This window comes from Zingiber officinale, chromosome 9B (genome assembly GCF_018446385.1).
Source record: "Zingiber officinale cultivar Zhangliang chromosome 9B, Zo_v1.1, whole genome shotgun sequence".
Lineage (NCBI taxonomy): Eukaryota > Viridiplantae > Streptophyta > Magnoliopsida > Zingiberales > Zingiberaceae > Zingiber > Zingiber officinale.
This window is the reverse complement of record NC_056003.1, coordinates 118,912,353-118,936,547: the sequence shown is the minus strand read 5'-3', so window position 1 is coordinate 118,936,547 and position 24,195 is coordinate 118,912,353. Positions and strand designations below refer to the sequence as shown.

The 24,195-nt window shown below is 39.3% G+C and overlaps 2 protein-coding genes across 3 annotated transcripts; one reads left to right on the top strand and one right to left on the bottom strand.

The window, feature by feature from the left end:
- The first annotated feature begins 5,607 nt into the window (after positions 1–5,607).
- On the top strand, positions 5,608–7,328 carry LOC122023459 (putative L-cysteine desulfhydrase 1). Its single transcript, XM_042581575.1, has 2 exons — positions 5,608–7,040; positions 7,125–7,328. Exon 1 carries the CDS (start codon positions 5,706–5,708, stop codon positions 7,029–7,031), a length of 1,326 nt encoding a protein of 441 aa, XP_042437509.1. The 5' UTR covers positions 5,608–5,705; the 3' UTR covers positions 7,032–7,040; positions 7,125–7,328.
- Positions 7,290–10,881, bottom strand: LOC122023460 (ubiquitin carboxyl-terminal hydrolase 3-like). 2 transcript variants are annotated; one of them, XM_042581576.1, is made up of 9 exons: positions 10,775–10,881; positions 10,384–10,515; positions 10,252–10,305; positions 9,644–9,749; positions 8,829–8,887; positions 8,665–8,739; positions 8,067–8,115; positions 7,886–7,962; positions 7,290–7,549 (listed from the first exon to the last, which is right to left on the bottom strand). In XM_042581576.1, the coding sequence occupies exons 1-9, from the start codon at positions 10,877–10,879 to the stop codon at positions 7,448–7,450; spliced, it is 759 nt and encodes a 252-aa protein (XP_042437510.1). In that variant the 5' UTR covers positions 10,880–10,881; the 3' UTR covers positions 7,290–7,447. The 2 variants fall into 2 exon arrangements, with proteins under 2 accessions (XP_042437510.1, XP_042437511.1); XM_042581577.1 differs by lacking the exon at positions 10,775–10,881 and adding an exon at positions 10,630–10,767.
- Between the last annotated feature and the right edge of the window lie 13,314 nt (positions 10,882–24,195).

Sequence of the window (24,195 nt, the reverse complement as noted above, 5' to 3'; positions counted from 1 at the left end):
AATTGCGGTTTAGAGTGTGATGCTGTTCTTGATTCTTTGTGTCGCTTGGGACTTGTTTGGATAGACTTAAGGGTTGTGAATTGATCTTGATGTAGTTTTTGTTCAGCACGCTAACTTTGAATTTCTGAGCGGGTCTGTATATTTTGAAACAATCTCAATATTGTTTTGGTTTCGGTAAATAGTTTTGAATTCTGGATAGATTTGGATGAATCAAGGTTCATAGTTGAATTAGGGTTTTCCGCTAATTAGGTTGGGTTTCGGTTTAGCTAGTTAATTATGAAATTAGTTAAACTGTACATTGTGTGATTTACAGGGGCTATAATTCGAGACGAGCACTTCGACGTGGAGATTGTTTATCTCGGTCTACATTTAAGGCGGGTATTTCTTGCTTTGTCTCTTTAGTCCTTTGAACTTGGTGCATGAGCTATTTTTGGATAAGAACTGCCTTACCTTGACTCCACTCATAATTTTTCCTATGCTTGATACTTCCACTCAAAATCTTTGAGTTACTCGTTTTTAGATCCATACAGTCTCTTTTGTTATCCATGATCAGTAGCAGATACTAGATACCATGTTTGTATGCTTTGACTGTTATTTATTTATATATTATGTTGAGCATGCTGGCTTCATGTAGCATACCTGTTTCTGCTTATATATATATATATGATGACTGTTGCATTGTTCGCATCATGTCATTGCATGCATGTCGCATCCTCGGTCACTCGAGAGAGTGGTAGCTGGAGTTGATGCCGCTTGTCCTGTCGTGCCACACTCGGCCATTCGTGTGAGTGGTAGCTGGAGTACGAGCAGCAGGGACCCCGTCGCAGATGTAGCTAGTTAGCTACTATGCAACTGTCCCCTCGGCCACTTGTGTGAGTGGTAGCTGGAGTGGTGTACAGTCTGTCACTGACCCGGCCTCTCGACCATACAGGGGTCATGGTGCAGAGAGGTGGGCGGGAGTGACCATCTGTGCATACGCTGTTATTATGATATTTGCTTTGGCTGCTGCTGTTTATATATATGTTGTTATTGCTTATTTACTGCTGTCGTTCACATATGCTGATATGTTTACTTGTGTTGAGATGTATTCTCATTGTAAATGTTTAGTCATTGGATATTTGTATATACCTTGCTTATTACCTCTATAGTTATAAGCAGTACTGTAGCAGATTAGTATTCAGTTCTGACCTACTATACCTAGCTTAGGATATGGTTTCAGGTATGAACATTTATTTTGGTTCTGTTGTAGTATCTGCTATTTCTGTATGAGACTGTATACTCTTGGCTCACTTTCTAGTTATATGTTATGTTCATGCACTATCTCTTTCCTTACCCGCTGAGTTCCAATACTCACCACCCCGCAAAATGGTTTTCTTTCGCCAGGTAATAGGTAGATGAGTCATGGATGTTTGGAGAGTCCCAGCTGCCAGTCCCACGACACACTCGAGGATAGCTTCTTTTTTCTGGTTTTGGTTGCTGACGCAATTTATGTTTTGGTTTTGTGAACTTGGTATTGTATGCTTCGATATGGATTTTGGAGTCTAGTCTGGTGGTTGTAAGTATTTTTGTTAGTGTCATTGTTAGTTTTACGTTCGTATTATTTTGTGTCTTCCGCTGTGCATGTTTCCAGTCGTGTGGGTTGTTGTTAACTGTGTGGTTGTTTTTATTCATTTATGTCCAGTCAGGTAGGCTGTGTATATTAATTGCGTGTTTGTGTTATTTCTATATTGTTATCTATTCCAGCCGCATGTGGCTGAGGTATATGGTGATGTAGTAATGCTTCAGATTGTCCGCCGTACAAGGGAGATGCTGTCGAAATTTCTTCGGACAGGGACTCCTCCGGGGCGTGACATCTTCTTTTTCAATTGTTATATTGGTATTTATTTTTAAGCATTCTTGTACTTACATCTGTAATCACTTTTTCGAACTACTAGTGAATTGCCCAACGAAAGCACTCGACGAGTGCAAGCCTTGGAGTAGGAGTCAACAAAGGCTCTGAACCAAGTAAAATTGATTTCGTGTTAGCGTTGTGTTTTGCTTTAATTTTTTCGCTACTTACTCTAACTCAATAACGAATTTTCGATCGCTATTCACCCCCCCCCCCCCCCCCCCCCCCCCTCTAGACGTCCTTCAGTTGGCTAGTGTCTTATAGAAATATTCACATATTAATAGAAGTGATGGTTATTTAAGGCTACATCAATGTCAAGATTTATTTTTCCGATGAAGTGATGTCACATGAGATGGAATCAAAGACTGATTCGGTGTTGGTACACCAAACATAAACACTAGTGGTAATAAGATTTCATCTTCTGTTTCTGCTAGTATTTTGATGAGTACCGGAGATAGTATAAATTGTATATATAATTTGAGAGAAGAAGCTGTTTCTATTGATGATGTTATAAGCCAGAGTTGTTTAGAACAAATGTTTGAAGATACTTGGATTAAAGAAGAAAAATACAACATTAGAATGATAGCAGAAATTGAAAGAGATGTTTTCAAGGAAGAATTTATAGCGAATGATATATACTATTCAATAATTCGACAGTGATAATGATTGAGTATAGTGACCTTTAAGATGTGTTTTTATTTAATATTTTGTATGCTCCTATTGACATTGATAAAAAATTTTAGGATATTTCAAGAATTAAAAATATTTTTTAATTTTTTTTTTTTTGACAAAAATGAAGATTAATTGTTAAAATTATTTTCTTTAACAACTAATTTCGATATAAAGACATATTCTTGAATATTCTTTGTACATCCTCTAAAAAAATCTTCAAATATTTTTCTATTTTTTTCTCATTTTCTTTTTTTTAATGTGATCGAAGGGGTAGAAAATTAGAGGGGTTAAGTTGAGAGGGAATTTGAAATTTAAGTTGGTGCACATCAAAAAAGAGAGATTGCAAGTATCCCATGTTAGTTTTGATATGTTTAACTGAGTTAAGTTAGATCATATGGTCTTGATACCTTGTATCTAAGTATGCAGAGAGTTAGGAACACAAAAAGTCCGGCGTAAGACGCAGCTAGCGAGAAGGATGATAAGGAAAGCAAATCGATGAACTTGGTGCATCCGAGGGAATAGGAGTTGCGGAAGAGTACATCAGTGGACGAGAATGACGTGATCGGCGCCTCCAAGGGAAGAAAAGCCGGGGAGGAAGCTTGCTTGAGGAGAAGACCAGCGTTGGGTTCGGGTGAGCTCAACTCTGGACGGCCAGAGTATCACCCAAGCGACCGGATGAGAAAATGGTCAACTTCTGAGTTGATCTTTTCCAAGCGCTTGAACCAAGTTCAGGCACCCGAATTCCAAGCACTCGGAATGGACGGCCATGTCAGCGACCCATTGCCGAAACGGATTAGCATGGTGGCCACATCAGTAGATTCTAAGTACCCGGATCACTTCCAGGTGCCCAGAATTTCAAAAGTCATCCTGAGACGTTGAGTTGACCATTGCCAACGCAGATAGGGTTTGGCGTATCTAGTCGCCCGGATAGCTTCTAGTTGCCAAAAAGGAGTCAAGTCACCAATGGTGATATTCGACCAGTATGCTATAAATAGAGCTTTGGTGCTCAAGATTTAGAACAACACATTGAATTTCATTTTCTGTACTTCATTCTGAGTTTTCAACGTTTGTAAAAGACTACTCTGCCTTCTTCAAAGGAGATCTTAAAAGAGTTTTCATCATCTTGGATTAACAAGCTCACTGGTTGTAAACCAAGTAAATTCGAAGTTCTTTCTTACTTTGTTTTTATGTTAATTATTTTCACTTAATTAATATGTGTGTTCTTGCTAAATTAGAATCAAGAGAAAGTGTTAACTTTGATTTGCAGGCTATTCATCCTCTTAGCGAATCCGACCAGATCTTACAAATACTATTGTAGCCTCGGTCAACCCTCATCCGGACCTAATTCTTCTAGGCAATAAACATCAGTTGAAGGGATGGAAGCTTTGTACTAATGGAAGATCATGTGGTGTGAAGCACTTAAAACTACAGTTTAAGATTTCGTCAATGAAGCCTGAGCTCGGCTAGTGAAAGTGTCGGTGAACACTAAAGGGAGACGAGTCAATGATGTAAAAGTAGTCTTTTACATCGTTTTAACATATGGGAACTAAGGTTTTCGATTTCGCAAGCGGGAGCATGGAGGTGTCAAGATTTTTATACGAGAAAATGAACAAGTGGTTCGTGGTTCGTGGTTCGTGGTTCGTGGTTCATGGTTCAGTGACACGCCTCATAGTGCCGTTTAAATTTTGACAATTTTGTGAAGGGTAAAATGAAAATCTAACCTATAGGTGGCTACACGATTTGGACATTATCAAAACACCTACGCAATTTAAAGAAAACCCCAAAAAAAAAAACTACATTGTTTGGTAAATCATCAAATATTTTTCATTATATATATATATATATATATATATATATATATATATATATATATATATATATATATATATATAGAAATTTTAGCCTGCGGTGCGATTCTTGCACAAAAAACTGCTCTCCTCTAATCGGCCTGGACCGATCAGGCTCCAACCTGATCGGTCTGGGAGTCTCCTGATCGGTCTGTGGACCGATCAGGCCCTAGGCGGATCGGTCCACAGACCGATCAACCAACTCTCTGTGAGAGTTGGCTTCAAAGCCTGATCGGTCTGTGGACCGATCAGACTGTAGGTGGATCGGTCCACAGACCGATCCCCCTACTTTTTTGCCTCCTGATCGGTCTGGGGACCGATCAGGAGACTCCCAGACCGATCAGGTTGGAGCCTGATCGGTCCAGGCCGATCAGAGGAGAGCAGCGTTGATTTTTTTTTGTGTTTTCTCGCTGACGTGGCAAGTACCGCAGCAAAACCGCACATAAGCCACCGCAGGCTAAAATTTCTCTATATATATATATATAGAGGATTGATATGCTGCGCGCCTGCACAGTGCGCGACTGTGCGCGCGCAGCATATCAATCGGCGTTTTTTTATTTTTTATTTATTAGTTTTTAAATTAAAAAAATAATTAAAAATTTTCACATTTCCTTATATAAATTTCTAATACCTTAATATATCCTCTTAACATATTACAATACTCAATAAATGCTTAAATTAATTTTATTTTAATTTTTTTTTTAAAATCAAACACTATAACCTAATTGGGAAGCCTAAACCCCAGAGTAAAATCTAAAAAAAAAAATAACTTTAACACTATAACCAAAACCTGAACCCTAGAAATAAACTCTTAAAAAAATATTTTATTTTTTAATTTTTTTTTAATTCATAAATTAAAAAAAAAATAAAACAGTTATTATCCCGCGCGACGCGCACAGTGACATCGTGCAGGATAACAAATCTTTTTATATATATATATATATATATATATATATATATAATCTAAATCATCTTCTAGAATACAATGCCCTCAACAATGACCGTGTCATGGTAGTATAGTTTTCGTGACTCACGTGCTTAATATTTTTTATATATTTTTTTTTATAATTTAGATGTTTTGCCAAAATAGACTATGCACGCAACCATGTTCATATCATTATAATATTATTTTCATCATCCATATGCTTAATAATTTTTTATATTTTTCACGACGAAAGTAGACCGTCTTTTATATAATATTTAGAGGACGAATATTCTGTTTAGAAGCCGATATTTAGAATATTTGTCCTCTTGGGCTCCATTATTAATCGAACCTCCTCCGCCGCTGCACCAACGCGATGATGAGCCCCGCGGGAGCCAGCGGCCTTCCTGCGAAGCCGCTGCAGCCGGCATCCACCCACATCTCCGCCGCCGAGATCGCGGAGGAGTTCTCCCACCACCACCCCTCCGTCGCCCGCCTCAACAACGGCAGCTTCGGCAGCTGCCCCGCCTCCGTCTCCGCCGCCCAGCTCCGATGGCAGCGACTGTTCCTCCGTCAGCCCGACGAGTTCTACTTCCACCACCTCAAGCCCGGTATTCTCTGCTCCCGCGCCCTCGTGAGGGACCTCATCAACGCCGTCGACATCGAAGAGATCTCCCTAGTCGACAACGCCACCACCGCCGTCGCCATCGTCCTCCAGCACGCCTCCTGGTCCTTCGCCGAGGGCGCCTTCCGCAAGGGGGACGCAGTCGTCATATTCCAACACGCCTACCCCGCCGTCAAGAAGGCCATCCACGCCTACATCGCCCGGTCCGGCGGCCACGTTATCGAGGTACCCCTCGCCTTCCCCGTCTCCTCCGACGAGGAGATCATCCGCGAGTTCTGCAACGCCCTGGATCGGGCCAAGGCGGAGGGACGGAGGGTTCGCCTCGCCGTGATCTGCCACGTCACCTCCATGCCCAGCGTCGTCATCCCCGTCAAGGAGCTCACAGCAATCTGCCGGGAGGCAGGCGTCGACCAGGTGTTCGTCGACGGCGCCCACTCCATCGGCAACGTCAAGGTCGACGTGCAGGACATCGGCGCTGATTTCTACACCAGCAATTTCCACAAATGGTTCTTCTGCCCTCCCTCCGCCGCATTCCTGTACGCCCAAAAAGCTCCGACCTCGCCCCCTCTGCACCACCCGGTCGTCTCCCATGAGTACGGCAACGGCTTACCGACAGAGAGCTCGTGGATCGGCACCCGCGACTACAGTTCCCAGCTCGTGGTGCCGTCGGCCATGGAATTCATCAGTCGATTCGAGGGCGGGATCGAAGGCATCCAGGAGAGGAACCATGAGAGCGTTGTGAAGATGGGCAAGATGCTGGCCGACGCATGGGAAACGCTTCTCGGGTCACCTCCAGGGATGTGCTCTAGCATGATCATGGTCGGATTGCCGAACTGCTTAGGGGTTTCGAGCGAGACGGATGCTCTGAGTTTACGGAGCTTGTTGAGGGAGGAGTTCAAGGTTGAAGTTCCAGTTTACTTTCATCCTGAGGAGGATAAGAACCATGGTGTTACTACTGGCTATGTGAGGATTTCTCACCAGGTGTACAATGTCGAGGATGAGTATTATAGACTCAGAGATGCAGTTCTTAAGCTGGTGCAGGATGGCATTACTTGCTCGATGATTCTGTCTGAATGACTTCAGAAGGTTAGTCGATTCGAATCTAGTTCAAACCATGGATGACGCTGGGGCTTCTTGTGAAATAAGAGTCAGTATTTTATTGCAATGCAGGTTTAGTCGAGAAGAGGGCGAGCAGCAGCACATGACTGGTAGACGGTATCGGGGATCAGCGCGTAAGTTGATCCATCTATTTATTACCTTGCTCAGAAAGTTGAAATAAAACCGAGATTAGCGCATAAGTGGATCCATCTACTACTTATTACCTGGCTCAGAAAATTGAAATAAAGCCGATTTGTCGGTCGATGTTGGCAGTCATCACATAAGATTGCACTGAGAAAGCTTATTTGCCGGAACCACGAACCACAAAATCTGTACTAAAACTCATCTTGAATCTTATCCTCTGGCTCTGGAGGTAGAAAACCACCCCACAATCTTCACTCGGCAATTCCATTTTGTTTCTGTGACATTGCCATGACGTTGAAGTTCATCGAGTCAGGATTCTTCTCGATCATACCTTTTATGACTTTAGCAGCATCCTATGCAACACAGCCGTGTACACTATTCAACACTCCAACATAGTTTGAAGGGAGACATTATATATAGAGAGAGAAAATAAAAAGTTTATAATTCAGGTGCCATATAAAAAGAAGAGTTGTGATTAATTTTAACTTAAAATGATGCAAACTCATCATAAAATGAAATATTGAACAATAAAATAACATGTTCTATATAAGAGCAACTTCACTCTGAAACCAAAGTCACTCTTTATCAGTTGAATCGTGACTATATGCGGAAAATGGAGCTTAGGTCATATTATTCAAGTTCCTTTCCGTGAACATGCACCATTTCACAACTTAATCGAGTTAAAGTACCTGCAATAAAGTGTGAGGGGATGTAGGACCGTGACTTAGAGGTTTCGACTTCCTTCCATCAAGTTCGTAAAGTTCTCCTGAAAAATTGGAGTATAAAAGGGATGCATTCTTCCATTAGATTAACTGAATGTTCCATTTGGACAAGCATTAAATAAACTTGGATAATAAATTTCGTCCTTACCATCGACACAAGTGAAGCAAACATAATGCTCATTTACAACCGAAGAAGCCTGAAGAAGAAATGGCACATTGTTAACAGAATTTAGGGAAAATATGTAATGAAACATATCTTCCTGGAAATGGTGCTATTTTGTTAACCAGTGAGAGCTAATATGTAATTTTAGGATTAATTTGATTTTGGTCGCCATAATTCCATACTTCTCCAACTAGATCCAATAACTCACAAATTACTAATAGAACGTAAACAATTATTACAGTTTTACCTAGCCATGTACTGGACCAAGGAATAGATGTTTTGGGTTGAAATTGATGGATAACCTCAAAGTCGAACAGATTCAGTCGAAAGAAAGTTCTTCAATTAACTGAATAATCGAGTCAATTCCGTAGTTGACAAAATTGGAATTTAATCAACTAAAATTATCTAAGTCAACAGGTTTGAGTTAAGTCGATCAAAATGGTCATGAGCTACACGAAAAGTGCTCTTTACAGGATAAGGTTCAACTGAAGCTAAATCATCAACATAATTAATCAAAAAGCATATTCCTCATTCTGCCATTAGCTTTAGAAGCAATGGAAAAAAGATCATGTGTAGAAGGAACCTGTGTGTCCCCAGCAGTAGCAGCAAGAGAATGTGCATCCTCCATTTCTCGGTCCTTTTCCAAAAAAGCAGCACTCTGATAAGGAAAGGGGCAATTGACAACGTTAAATAATCAAAAAATTAAAAGTTCAAAACTTCATCTGGGAAATTGGAAAGTTGTCATACCTCAAATGGATCCAATCTGGCTGTCGATTTAAAAAATCTATCCAAAAAAGAGTTCTCGGCTACACAAGTAGAACCAAGATATAAGAAAATGTAATACAAGTGTAACACCACAGACCATTGACATAACAGCACCATAAATAAGGATGTTTTGGATTGAGTACTTGTTTCACAAATGCTACCTTCCTACTACAGCATTGCTAGTCTTCTCTTAGACCTTATATTGTTCCTAAACTGAATCTGAATAAGGTTTTGCCATATTATGTTGGGAACCCCCTACAATAGAGTGCAATCTCAATATAATATATGTTGAACTCTTTGCATATCAGTTGACTTTACAAGTGCATCTCTAAACATTTGTCTTCCAATTTCCTCAAAAAAAAAAAAATTGTGGCCTTACGTTATAACTATCGAATCCTTCTATGATTCTCTAATGAGTAAATTGAAGTGTCAATTTCAAAATCATAGGATAGCTATGTAATCCTCATGGACTTTGAATTTTAATAATTTAAATTTTTTAAAAGTAATTTTATGACACCAATTCTTGAAGTGATCAAATTTTCTTAAGTAGAAGAATCTGCAAGTAAGGTCAAACGATGGCTTACATAACTAAGGCAAAAGTCGAGAACAAATTAACAATTATAAAACCAGTTAAATTCTGGTTTGCAGAGTCCCATGGCAGAATGTACACCAAGCTGATTATGTATATGTAGCAAAACATTACTCATCACAATCAATCACAAGTAATTCTGCTAAGACCAACAAATAGTTCATTTAAAAAAAAACACACAACCCATATTTATATGGAGGGAACGCACCTAGCTTGATTCGTGAATTTGCATTTCCTATGGCATGAAGAACGGCGATAGTTCCACAAGCATTATCCACAGTTTGTTTCAGAAAATATACATTTGCATTTAGTTCCTATTAGAAGAAATGCAACAACCTTAAAGAAGATCCAAAGAAGAACAATATAACGAACAACCTACAAATCCAAAGGCTCTCAGACAAATTTATCTTTACTCACTCTATTCACCCATTTTCTAAAACACAGCTTAAAGATTTCTCTCGATTGTAGGTTTCATCATTAATCTCCAAGGCATGTCAAATAGTTGCCAAATGCTCGACTAACAATTAGGAGTGTTCTTGCATATTCATGTTCCAAATCAAATTGCAAAGATTTGTTGAAAGAGACCAAGAACTAACCACATACTAATCTCATTTAAGAGTAATCAGTATGAAAAACATTCACAGACTACATCATAAATGAGATATCAAACAATAGTTCCTCTCGATATACACTTTCATAAATATCATGCCTTTTCTTTATTCAAATTTTGAAGAGCATAACTGATAGACAGGTAGCTAATTGCAATGGAAGATGTTGGTGCTACATATTGATGGAACTAGGTGAGGCATTGCATACCTTACTTAGCTTCTCAGAGGCTTGTTCTTGATCTTCTACCTTCCCAGCCTCATCCTTTCACAAATTAGAAAAGTAAAAAATTGATAGCGCGGTACGAGATCTAAAAGAGCCTTTAACTAACAACAGCAGCACCTGAGTGGAAGATGGGAAAAGAAACAGCACTGCAAGCACAGGCTTCGGGACCATCAACAAGAGCTCGTCATCTAAACCATACACATCGTTGAACTCCACTTGATCCTCTGGAACACCGAGGCCCCAAATGAACTGCAAAAATTAAGAAACGAAAATTTGGGAAATTCCTTAGAAAGAGATATCTCCCATGTGAAAATCAATCGAAGATTTCTTGTTCCCAAAGAAAAGGGATTCGCACGCTTATACCCAAATGTCGACTGAAATTTTTTGTTTTCGGAAACTGAACGAAATAGATCGCTTCTTCTTTTCCCAGGAATCCAAACAAACAAGAGGCCAGATCGAAGGAACGATGGATGGATTCAGGGGCTGCAATTGACAAGAGAGGAGGTACCTGGTTCATCACGTCCGGATTTGCTTCGAGGGGAAGCCATCGTTTCGCCTGCTGCAACGATGCCATCGTCGGCTCGTTTGCGTATTTCCTAATTGAACCGGACATATAGGTACAAGCAGGACGGAATCAGATAAAAATATTTAATAATTAACGTTTTACATCAACTCTTAGTCTCTTACATAAAATATGATATTGTAGAAATTATACACATGAAGTTTGAAATCTAACGGACAAAGAAGTTAAGCTCTAGACTCTAGTCTATTCATTTCCACTGTGTTGATCCCTCCAAGGCTCCAACTCTTGCATAATATATGTTGCTGCAGAAACTGTAGCCAAATAAATATGAACGTCACTCACATAAATCGTAATATGCATAGAATTCTTATGAGAGATAGCGTAAAACAGAGAAAAAAAAAAGAGGTTTAGAATTTTGAGGAATCAACGATGAACAAAGAACACTTTAATAGCAAATGTTTCTGTCAATATAGAAGCAATAAAAAATAGGTCTACATCTCATTTTGCAACCCACTTGATGACTAACAACATAAAATACTCTCCATGCAAAAGCTATTAGTCATTTAGCCTATTAAGTTAATCACAACCAATTGATCTTATTGAACACTTAGGATTCTCATTTAAACCATATAACAGGTTGCAATACTAATACTTACAATATGTGATTGAAATGATATTGTTAGAGTTTACCAAGAGTCCAAGAGACTAGAACTCGAGAGTCTTTCCCTTGTCCCACTTAATACTCGACCGATTCTCCATAACCTGATAAATTAACATTGAGAACATTTAATCTAACTTGCAAGAGAAAAAGAACTAGAAGTTTAGGAAAGATTAGTCTACCTTTCTTCCATAGGTGAGCTTCATTTCCTGGTTGGCACAGAAGTCTGCGACTGCGACGGTCAACGAGTCGATACAAGAGGAGGCAATTGGATTCTACGAGATTGCATTTGTTGAAAATGTTGTAATATTTGCTCATTTTCAATTGTAGAAAAAATATCCTTTTCAATGTATACAACTAGATTGTCATTCATCCATTCATCTCCCATTTTATTGCGTAAATCAGTCTTCACAGTCTTCATTGTAGAAAAAACTCGTTCAACCGAAGCAGTTGCAACTGGTAAGACTAATGCCAACTCTATCATACGATAAACCAATGGGAACACCAAATGTTTTTCAGTCTCAACCAATTTATGAGCAAGAATTCTCAAGTCAACAATTGAAGAAAAGTAAGGATCATCCCGTAGATTATAAAAGTAACTCATAAGTTGTTGTTCCAAAAATAAATAATCAGTACCACAGAAGTCCTCGGGATAAAAATCAACGAGATGGATGAGTTTGTGAACATCAAATTGAGAGAAAGAATTTCTTGGATGAAGACATGATATGCAACCAAGCAAATCCGTACTAACTTCTGAAAATCGATTATTCATCTCTTGTATAATTAAATCAACAACCTAGCATTCAAATTTGCAACCATGATAACATTAATAATCAATGAAATCTCTTTAACAAAAAAAAAATAGAAATAATACCTGACAAAAAATCTCCACACGATAATGATGAAAATTGGTGATGAGTTGCCCTCTACGCCTACCATGACCACGAGTTAGCATGTTGTTCTCCATATCAAGTATTGAAATCATATTCAATTCACAAAATGTGTTAACTTGTTCCAAAATTATCTGCCATCCATCTTCCCTGAAGTCTTGTAGTCGACATTTCACACTTCTAACCAAGGACATGACTTGAACAATATTTTGATCCCCTTGTTGTAGGGAAAGTGATAACTCATTTGTAATTCTCAATATATACTTCATCAAATGTAACACAAAAACAAATTGATAACTCTCCATCTTCTCAATTAAACTTGCGGCAACACCTTTATTCGCAAAATAAAAGGCATCATCATGTACATTTCCTAACACTTCTATTACTGAAGACCACATAGAGCATAAACGAAGTAATGTTAAGTAGTGTGATCCCCAACGAGTATCTCCAGGTCTTGCTAAACTAGTTTCTTGATTTTTTTTCCTTTTCCACTAGTAATTTCTCCACTTTCCAATTTAGCAATTATTTTTGTTGGAACCCCAAGGTGTTTGATGTGATCAAACAAGCTAAGTTAGGTCCTGCGTTTGTTTAACCCTTGTGTCTAAGTGTGCAGGAGCTTAGGAACACAAGAAGTCGAGCGGAAGACGCGGCTAGCGAGAAGGACGGCACGGGAGAGAGCCGACGGGCTCGGTGCGTCCGAGGGACGAGGTGACCACGGAAGAGTACACCGGTGGACGAGAAGAACGCGCGCGGCGTTCGAGGGACGAGAAACCGGGAAGGAAGACTGCTCGAGGAGAAGGCCGAAACATGGGTTCGGGTGAGCCCTATTCCGGAAGGCTGAGATCACCCAAGCTAACGGAGCCGGAGCGAACAGACCCGGACCAAAACGAGCTAAACCGGAGTAGTGGAACCGGACCACAAAAAGTCAACAAAGTTGACTTGAGAGGTCCGGGCGCCCGGAATCATTCTGGGCGCCCTGGGCGCTATTGAGGGTCCGAGCGCCCGGAACCCCTCCGGGCGCCCGGAGTTGGATTTTGACCAGGATCGCGTCAAACGCGATCTAATCGTTGGGGATAGAATTTTATCCCCTCCAAGGCGCCCGAAACTCCTTCCAGGTGCCCGGACCAGTACTATAAATATAGTACTGGTCTGGACATTCAGGATAACTCACTTGTAATCAATTTCTTCTGTGCTTTCAATTCTGTTCTTTTCATTTGTGCTGTCAATGTTGTAAAGAGGCTATTCCGCCCAAAGGAGAATCAGATAGTGCGCTTACATTCCTTGGATTAGCAATCCCCTGATTGCAAACCAAGTAAAACTCTGGTGTCTGCTTTTCTTTACTTAGTCTCTTTTATTTATTTATTACAAGTGTTCATTATATAGTTGAAATCTGAGAAAGGTTTGAGTTTTATTTTGTAGGGCAATTCACCCCTCCCCTCTTGCCGGCCTCCAAAGGGACCAACAAGTGGTATCAGAGCAAGGCGCTTCAGGAGGACTAACCGCCGATCGAAGCAACAAAGATGGCTGGACCAAGCATTGTTCCACCAAAATTCGAGGGGAACTTTGCAGACTGGAAGCGTCGTATGGAGGTATTCCTAAAAACAGATTTTGAAATTCGGTTTATTATGAAATATGGTTTTGTAGCTCCAATAGATAAAGATGGAAAAGAAAAAGAAGAGAGCGATTGGACAAAGAAGGAGCAGAATGAGTCGGTAGTAAACATTCGTGCGGAACATCACCTGCTGAGCGTATTACCGCCTCAAGAGGTCAACCGCATCAGAAACTATTTATCTGCTAAAGAACTTTGGGAGAAGTTCTTGGAACTCCACGAAGGCACGTCCGAAGCGAAGCTCGCTAGAAGGGACATCCTCCGCAACAAACTGATGAACATCCGTCTGGAGAAAGGTGAGAAAGTAGCCGGTCTTCATGCAAAGGTAAAAGAACTAGTTACTGGTCTCGAAAACCTTGGTGAAACGGTAACAAACCGGGACACTATACGCTACGCGTTTCCAAGAACTCCGGAGTGGACATCAATCGTCGATGCTTACTTCATCTCAAAAGACCTGGAGGTAAGTACTTTAGAAGAGTTGTTTTCTACCCTTGAATTACACGAAACTAGATATGCAGAGATATCAAAGGACACAACCCAGACTATGGCGCTGAACGCAACCAACAAGGATGAACCTGAGTCAGACTCCAAAGACGATCAAGAAGCGTACATGGTAAGAAACTTTAAAAAGTTTTTTAGATCTAATAAATTTAAAATGTAGAATAAAAAGAATCAAAAAGGTAGAAGAAAGGTACGGTGCTACCAGTGTCAGAAGGAGGGACACCTAAGGGAAGACTGCCCAGAACTCAAGAAGGTCAAAATGAAGACACCCAAGAAATACAACCTAAAAGCATCTTGGGACGACACTTCTTCATCCAAATCAGAAGCTCAAGAATATGCCGGGATAGCACTGATGGCAAGCTACGAAGGACAAAGTACATCAGAACCCAGCATCGATGAAGGGGGAACGACCTCAGATGGAAGTAGCGAAGCAGGGGGAGATTCAGGCTTTAAGTCTGATATGGTAAGTGAGGTATGCCTCTTACCCCTTGATGAACTTTACTTTGGTATTAAGGCAATGACTAAATCCATGTATAAATTAGAAAATAAAAATACCAAATTAGAAAATGAAATTTTAGAAACAAAGAGAATTTTGGCAAAATCATGTCTTATAGACGATTTTGAAAAATTGAAAATTGAAAATTGAAAATTGAAAATGAAAAGCTAAAATAGAAAGATTGAAAAAATCTAATGGTTCAAATATTTCTACTTTTAGAAATTATAGAGGTTTAAATTGGTATTATAAATTTCATCAAAGTCAAATTAGAAATATATCAAAAATCTATATACCTAGAAAATACTTGGTTAATCATGTAGGTAGGAACCTCTATTGGGTTCCAAAAACCTATTTAATATAAAATTAAAGTCAGACTTAGCATTTTCAGCAAGGAAATTAAACAACTAATTTCTTTATGAGGTTTTGTCTAAGGAAGTGGTTGTTGCTCCAATAACCAAGAAGGCCTAGTGTCTCGCCACAACCTGGAAGCCAAGTATCGAAATGAAAAGTTTAATTGACTAACTGAAAAAGCATTAATTTAAATTACTTAATGCTTTAAAAGAGTTATTTAATTTGTATTAGAAAATATTTAAACTTTTTAACTTGACTTAGAAATTTTTTTTGAAAGTTATCTTAGATTTTTTATGATAATATTGCCTTATAATTTTTTCTTAAAATTGACTTAGAATTGTTTCTTATGAATATTAACTTAGAATTTTTTTTTTTGGAATGTTAAGTTTCAAACTTAAAATTTTTTTTTTAACACTTATGACTGTTTTTATCTGAAAAATGTTTTACTTAAATTTTTCTCAAAAGAAAAATTCTGAAGATTGTCTTTAATTAGATATTTTTTACACTCAGAGTTTTGTTTGAATTTACCTTAGACTTGTTTAAAATCCCGATTTTTATGTGATCAAAGGAGGAGAAGTATGTTAAGTCTAGGGGGAGGTAATATAATTTTTCATTTGAAAAATTCTTGGACTTATTTGAATATAAATTATTTTTATTGCATATGTTTACCCTAACTTAACTTGGGTTGCTCATATCAAAAAGGGGGAGATTGTTGGAACCCCAAGGTGTTTTGATGTGATCAAACAAGCTAAGTTAGGTCCTGCGTTTGTTTAACCCTTGTGTCTAAGTGTGCAGGAGCTTAGGAACACAGGAAGTCGAGCGGAAGACGCGGCTAGCGAGAAGGACGACACGGGAGAGAGCCGACGGGCTCGGTGCGTCCGAGGGACGAGGTGACCGCGGAAGAGTACACCGGTGGACGAGAAGAACGTGCGCGGTGTTCGAGGGACGAGAAACCGGGAAGGAAGGCTGCTCGAGGAGAAGGCCGGAACATGGGTTCGGGTGAGCCCTATTCCAGAAGGCCGAGATCACCCAAGCTAACGGAGCCGGAGCGAACAGACCCGGACCGAAACGAGCTAAACCGGAGCAGTGGAACCGGACCACAAAAAGTCAACAAAGTTGACTTGAGAGGTCCGGGCGCCCTGGGCGCTATTGAGGGTTCGGGCGCCCGGAGCTGGATTTTGACCAGGATCGCGTCAAACGCGATCTGATCGTTGGGGATAGAATTTTATCCCCTCCAGGGCGCCCGGAACTCCTTCCAGGTGCCCGGACCAGTACTATAAATATAGTACTGGTCTGCACATTCAGGATAACTCACTTGTAATCAATTCCTTCTGTGCTTTCAATTCTGTTCTTTTCATTTGTGCTGTCAACGTTGTAAAGAGGATACTCCGCCCAAAGGAGAATCAGATAGTGCGCTTACATTCCTTGGATTAGCAATCCCCTGATTGCAAACCAAGTAAAACTCTGGTGTCTGCTTTTCTTTACTTAGTCTCTTTTATTTATTTATTACAAGTGTTCATTATATAGTTGAAATCCGAGAAAGGTTCGAGTTTTATTTTGTAGGGCAATTCACCCCTCCCCTCTTGCCGGCCTCCAAAGGGACCAACAATTTTACCATGTTGAATCTTTCTAAGTTGATCTCTCCTCTTACAAGATGCTCCAGATATATTCACAATCATAGTGATATACCCAAAAAATTCAAATTGTCATGGGCAACAACAACAAGAACTAATTGGAGCTGGTGAGAAAAACAGTGGACATACATTGCAAATAGATTTTCTTGTAGTATCAGAGATTTCAATCAATTGAACTCACCACGCATATTTGAAGCTCATCATATCCTTGGCCTCTCAATCTAGATAATGATAAATCATGTTGCACAAATAAATCATCAATAGCCATTTTCAAAGAATGAGAGCTAGTGTCAGGCACATGCACAACTGCAAGAAATCGTTCAATCACACATCCTTTTTTATTCACATACCTCAAGACAACTACCATATGCTCCTTCACTGAACTGTCCCGAGCCTCATCAACCATCAAAGAATAGAATTTATCTCCAATATCATTGATTATAGCAAGTGTGATCTCTGAAGCACAAGCACGTGTTAAATCCTTTTGAATTTTTGGGGAAGTCAATTGATTGTTTGCAGGAGTATTTTGTTTTATAACTTTAGAAACCTCTTCATTTCATTGACTATACCATTCAAGCAACTTAAGAAATTACCCTTATTTGAAGAACTAGTTGACTCATCGTGTCCATGAAAGGGCAACCCTTGCTTCAATAGAAAGTGTGTCACATCTAACATTGTTGTTAAACGAGTCCGATAATCAATTTCCATATCGCGACTATGTACTCGTAAAATATTCCCCACACTATGCCTTTGATCTTGAAAAGCCTCAAAATGTATTCTAGCTTCATTGTGACAACTATTCACAGTCCCCATATGACGATTGAATCTTTCTAATGCCCTTTTCCAATTGTTATATCCATCTTTTATAAAGGCATTATCTACATTTTCTTTATTTAAAGGTTTGAAAAGATAACAACAAAAACAAAATGTAGCATCTTTTGATATGTTATACTCTAGCCATGTATATTTTTTATACCAAGTTCCTTGAAAACTTCTTTCTTGATTACCAAAAGTTGTTTTTGGATACACATGACCATTTGGTTGACAAGGCCCTCGGAGCGCATACTCTCTTCGAGCTTGATCTCGAATGGTAATATTAAATTCTTCAATTGGTTTTCGTAATCCCGGATCACTAACAATATCATCCAAATTTAATTCTACACGGGATTGATTTTCTACTTGTTCAATAACATTCATCTCATTAGAGGAGCTAGAGCCGGAACTACGAGTTCGTTTAAAAAATCTCTCCATATCCTACACAAATAAATAACTAAAAATAAATTATGTAATGGACAACTACAAATGTAATGGAAAAAATATATGTTGAGCTAAAACTTTAATAAACTACCACATTACCAGTACCACTACCAATCTAATAGAATACTCATGAAAAACTAAACAGTCTAAACTACAAATGTAATTCTGTATATTTTACAAAAAAATAAAATAAATAATAATGAAAACCTACCAATCTAATAGAAAACTAAACTATAGAAAACTAAACTGCCATGGTAAATTGTAATATGGTATTCTGCAGACTGTACATTTCCAAAAAAAATCAAATAATAAAAAAAGTTTAAAACATAGCAAATCTAAGTTCTAACCTTATGAAGAAATGGTGTTGGAGCTTGGAGCCTTGGAGCCTTAGAGTTAGAGTCTTAGAGACTCAGTTGCAGCCTTGCAGGTTGGAGAATGGAGACTTCAGAGTCTCAGACTACTGTCGGCGTTGCCGCCTGGCGCAATGGCGCTTGATGTCTGGCTGTCTACGAGAGAGACCGCGAGTTGGAGGCTTGGAGCCTTGCTCCTTAGACTCTAGACTCCAGAGCCTTGGAGTTGGAGGAGAGTTGAGTGGGACTGTGGGAGAGCGAAGAGTCGGAGAGGAGGAAGAACTTAAGAAGTTAGAGTTTGAGCCTTTGAGGTTTCCGCCGTCTGCAAAATGCGAAGCAACAGATGGATTGGATTTGGGGCCAAAGAATAAAAAGCATATTTACACTTTATAAAGTTACAGCTCGATTTAATGTTTTTTTTTATTATTTTATTTATTTAACTTTGGGTTGGGCCCCACTTTGCTTTAATTAAAATTGGTAATGAAATGAAAAAAAAAACCCTTCGTGCCTTCGTCTTCTCCGATAGACGATAGTGGCAGGCTGCCAGCGCACTGCGTGTCTGCGCTGGCTACACGGCTACACGCCTATGCCGGCGTCCAGCAATGGCAGTGGGTGGCGTGCCGGCGTCTAGTCATTCAGGTGGGGGAGGCTAAAGCCTCCTCATCCTCTTGCTCTGTGCGGAAAATTTTTTGTCGTCCGGTGATGCCTAGTGGACGGCAACCAAGATTGGGGGGGGCCCCCGGGTACAAGGAAAATAATGCTGCATACCCCGTGTGTGCAACCTGAGGGCCACCGGCAGGTGCCCACGTGGGGGGTGTGCACGCAGCCCGCGCAGGTGCTCATGTAGGACGCGCGTTTGGGATGGACAGCCTAAAAGTCCAAAACACCCCTCCCCCATCCGACTCAGGAGTCGTTTCCAGACGAAATCAAATCTCCTGTCCCCATGTCCCACTCGTCACCCCAACTCACTGATAGTGGCCTCCAGCCGCCACCCCGATCAACACTATAATTCTTGGGGAAGGTGAACCCAAGAGGGTCGCCATCGGCACGATCAGCTCCGGAATCCGGCCGGATCTAAGCAAACTTTCCTCTATCGTCGATCTAAGCCTCTGCTCAGATCTGGCCGGATTCTGGCCCCGATCGTACCGATGGCGATCGCCTTGGGTTCACCTTTCTCAAGGGTTATAGTGTTGATCGGGGCGACGGCCGGAGGCCGTCGGTGGTGGACTAGGACGACGAGTGGAACACGGGGACAGAGAGATTTGAGGACAGAGGATTTGAACTCATTTCCAGACGCCCCTGAGTTAGGGGTGCGGAGAACATTGTTATATATACCATTTTGATCCGGCGAGATCCTCTTATCTGCTTGTACTTATCTGTTCCTAAGTTAGAGATTAGTCTTTACCTGTTTACCTGTTTAGTAGATGGGGATTATTAAATCTCTCTAATCAGTATAGTAGATCAGAAACTGATCTGCTAAAAGCGAACCAAAGAATACCTTAAACATATGGAGATATATATCCAAATCGAAAAACTTTTTTAGGTGGGCACAGGATGTGTGACGTAAGGTTGGTTTTATATAATCTGTGACACGTGTTCAGCGTTTTTTATTTAATTGTTGTGTTTAATTTTTTTTAACTTCCCGGTATGTCATTTAGAATTTTACCTTTAAAATTTGAAGATTGAGTTATAATATTAAGTATAAAAAAATGTGCATGAGTGTGTGACGTAAAGTATATAGGGTATCATATATCCTTTATATATAGAGAGAATTGTTATGTTGCTTATTGCCTGTTGTGTGAGGTTATTCATGTTGGAGTGTATACTGAAAACCTAAGCTTTGTAAACATTCATTATGAATAAAGAATCACATTTGGTCTAATTATCTGCATTTGTTTGTAGTTGTTCATTTAATTTATATTGTAGATAACATAGTATGTGGTGTCACATACAGAAGATGATGTTATCAGTACCTTATAAATTATAAACAGTAGCTCATGACCAGAATGGAAAGGAACAAACCATTAGAAAGTCGTAGTGTAATTAGGTATTAGTTTATCTTGACTATATAATTACACTAGTACACTCAGAGTGTATTGAGTAGGACCATTTGAGGCCGTTTCTTTATACTGACTTTATAAAGGAACAAAGACCTCGGTTATTATGGAAGTGTGTGCTCTTAATCCTAATATAATAACAAGCACATATATTTGATATTTATTTCTTTAATTTATCAATGGGTGAGATTTAGTTCGATGAATCAATAAGCCCGATAAATTGGGAAATGATATCACTTATAGTGTGTGTTGTTGATTATAGAAGGAAAATGTGTCCTAGAGATACTAGGTTGATAATGTCCCCAAGAGGAGCTCATAAGGATTGTCATGTTAAACCCTGCAGGTGGACTTAGTCCGACATGACGATAAGGTTGAGTGGTACTACTCTTGGACTTAGACATTAATTAAATGAGTTGTCGAACTCACTTAATTAGTGGACATTCGATATCTTAAACACAGGGAGACTAACACACTCATAATAAGAAGGAGCCCAAAATGTAATTTGGGATTGGTGCGGTAGTTCAATGATAGTTCTCTAGTGGAATGAATTATCATTGATAAAATTAAGTTGTGTGTTCAGGCGAACACGGGATGCTTAATTTTATCGGAGACCAAAACCAATTCCTCCTCTCGGTCCCTATCGTAGCCTCTTATTTATAGAGTTCTATACCCACCTATACCCACCTTCTATACCCACCCAATAGGGGCCGGCCAAGCTAGCTTGGGATCAAGCTAGGTCCGAGGGATGAGATGGGGTGGCCGGCCCTAGCTGAACCCAAGCTAGTAGGGCCGGCCAAAATAAATTAAAAAGAAATTTAATTTTAATTTTTATTATTATGTGGAAGATATATTTTAAAGAGAATTAAAATTAAAATATCTCTCTTGTAAAAGATCTACAAAAGATTAAAAAAAGAGATTAGATCTCTTTCCTTATTTGTAGATTGGAGAGATGTTTTATTTTTTCTTTAAAATTATTCACATGTTGATAAAATTAAAATTATAGAAATTTCCTTTTATCAACCATGAAGAGATTTTAAAGAGAAATTTTATTTTTAAAATTTCCGAAACAAATTAGGAAGTTTTAATTGTTGATTAAAACTTGTCCTCTTTGTTATCCAATGATGTGGCCGGCCACTTGAACTTAACTGGAGAAATTTTATTTTATTTCTCTCAATTAAATCATGTCAAGGAAATTAAGGAAAATTTATTGTAATTAAATTTCCTAATTTGCCTAGGCCAAGGAATATAAAAGAAGGGGTGAGGGTGCCTTCACAAGAGACAACATCTATTATTCCTCTCCCTCTTTTGTTCCTTGGTGTGACCGGCCAACCTCTCCCTCTCTTCCTCTTGTGGTGGCCGAACCCTACCCTTCTATTGGAGCTCTTGTGGTGGCCGGATACTACTCGGAGAAGAAGAAGAAGGAGAGAAAGCTAGCATCTCTTGGAGCTTGGTTAGTATTTTGTTTTTCCTCCTTGGTGAAGCTTCCTCTTTGTTGGCCGAACCTAGCTAGGAGGAGAAGAAGGTGATTGGTGGTTTCTCGTCTCGGAAGATCGTTGCCCACACAACGTCCGAGGTTAGAAGAGGAATACGATAGAAGATCAAGAGGTTTTTTCTACAAGGTATAACTAGTAATTTCTATTTCCGCATCATGCTAGTTATTTATGGAAATAATACCAAATATAAGAGGCTTACGTTCTAGAATTTCGAATATGTTTTTCGAAGTTGTGTTCTTTTGTTTCTTTCTTTTCCTTGTGATTTAATTGTTCTTTTTGGTTAACCTAAAGTTATTTTAGGAAATTAAATATTAGATTTCTATTAAAGATTTTGTCTAGTCGGTGGTGGTTGCTCCCATATCCAAGAAGGCCATGTGCCTCGCCACGTCAGTACTGGGAACCTTTTATGGAAATTAATATTTAATGGAATTAATAACTTAAGGAGACTTGGGTTGAACGTGTTAAGTTCCGCAGGAGATCCAAGTCAAAACCTAAAAGAACAAATAGATTAAGTTTTGGATCAAACGTGTTAAGTTCCGCAGGCGATCCAAAATTTAATTTAAAAGAACACATGGTAGCTAGGAAAAGGTTCAGACCTTTGTACAAAATTTTTGTACAGTGGAACCTATAGGTTTTCCGAGTAGCAACCAACAATTGGTATCAGAGCTAGGGTTTTGCCTCTGTATATTTGGTATTTAGTTTAATTATGCACATGTCATACATAATTTAGGCAGGTTAATAGTAGGATGTGCTAACTCTATGGATGCAGGATCCAACTATTATGGCTTTTAGTTAATTATGTGTGTGATTGGACCCTTGGAAATGTCAAGGGCAATTTATATGTGTGTGCATGATTGTATTAAAATACAGCAGGAGCTGTATTTAGTTTTATTAGGATTTTATTTTTGATCTAGATACATGTACATTCCTTTTATGGAATATAGGATCAAAAATGTAAAATTCTATTAATGTCACGGATCGAATCTTGCAAAGCGTGGAACCTTCTAAGGACCAGAGGCGCAGCGGAACTCGGAGCAAGATGGATGCGACAGTTAGACCCGGTGGCGGTGGCAGCAGCTTTGGATGACAACACACGGAGGACAATTAAAGATAAAAGCCATAATAGTTGAAAATTAGATTTTCTATTTATTGCTTTTATATTGTCTGTATGTGCATGTTAGTTTACAAGTTTAGTAGGCTAGCATAGTTAAAATTCCTCATTTATAAATAACTAAGTGGGAGAGGGATTTTTAAGTAAATCCCATGGTCTCCATTACTGGTTTGTAAGTGATGCAAACAAGCTTGCGCGTTGGCTCTGAGTGCCTTCCTCCATAACGGATGAGCTTGTTTGCGGATCACTAGAACAGACTTCCATTTTGGATGACTATAGGAAGTTAATTAAGAGCGTGTGATCTTCCCCAACGGAAGGGGCATAATCTTATTAATGGACTTAGTGTCAAGTAATGGTGTACACTTAGACACATCTAATAGTATCCTCCCCAACGGAGTCACTGCTATTATTTGTGTGACCAAATAATACCAACTATTAATTTTATTTGTCAAAAAGTTAGGTTGACAAGATAATAAAATTAATGGGTTAAAACCCTCCTTTTACAAATGTTGAAATTGTATACGTCCACACTAACGTGGCATACAAAATTCACGGTGTTATGAGGTGTTGGTCAATTTAAAATAGTATTGTTTGAGGAATCAATATTATTCTAAATTTAGAGTTCTGACCAAAAGTTATTTGTGATTCTTAGGATGACTTTCAACCCACTGTCCATCATACTTCAACAAAATAGACTTACCGGACCAAATTACATAGATTGGAAAAGAAACCTGGATATTGTTCTGACTGCTGAAAGCTATAAATTTGTACTGACTGAACCTTGTCCTGATGCACCCACTGGTGAATCTACCCAAGAGGAGATTGAATATCATAAGAGATGGGTAAAGGCAGATGAGATGGCGCGGTGTTACATTTTGGCTTCAATGTCAAATGTATTGCAACATCAGCATAAAGATTTACCAACGATTTATGATATAATCTCAAGGAACTCTTTGGTCATCGGGATAGGGCTTCTAGACAAGAAGCTATGAGAAAGAT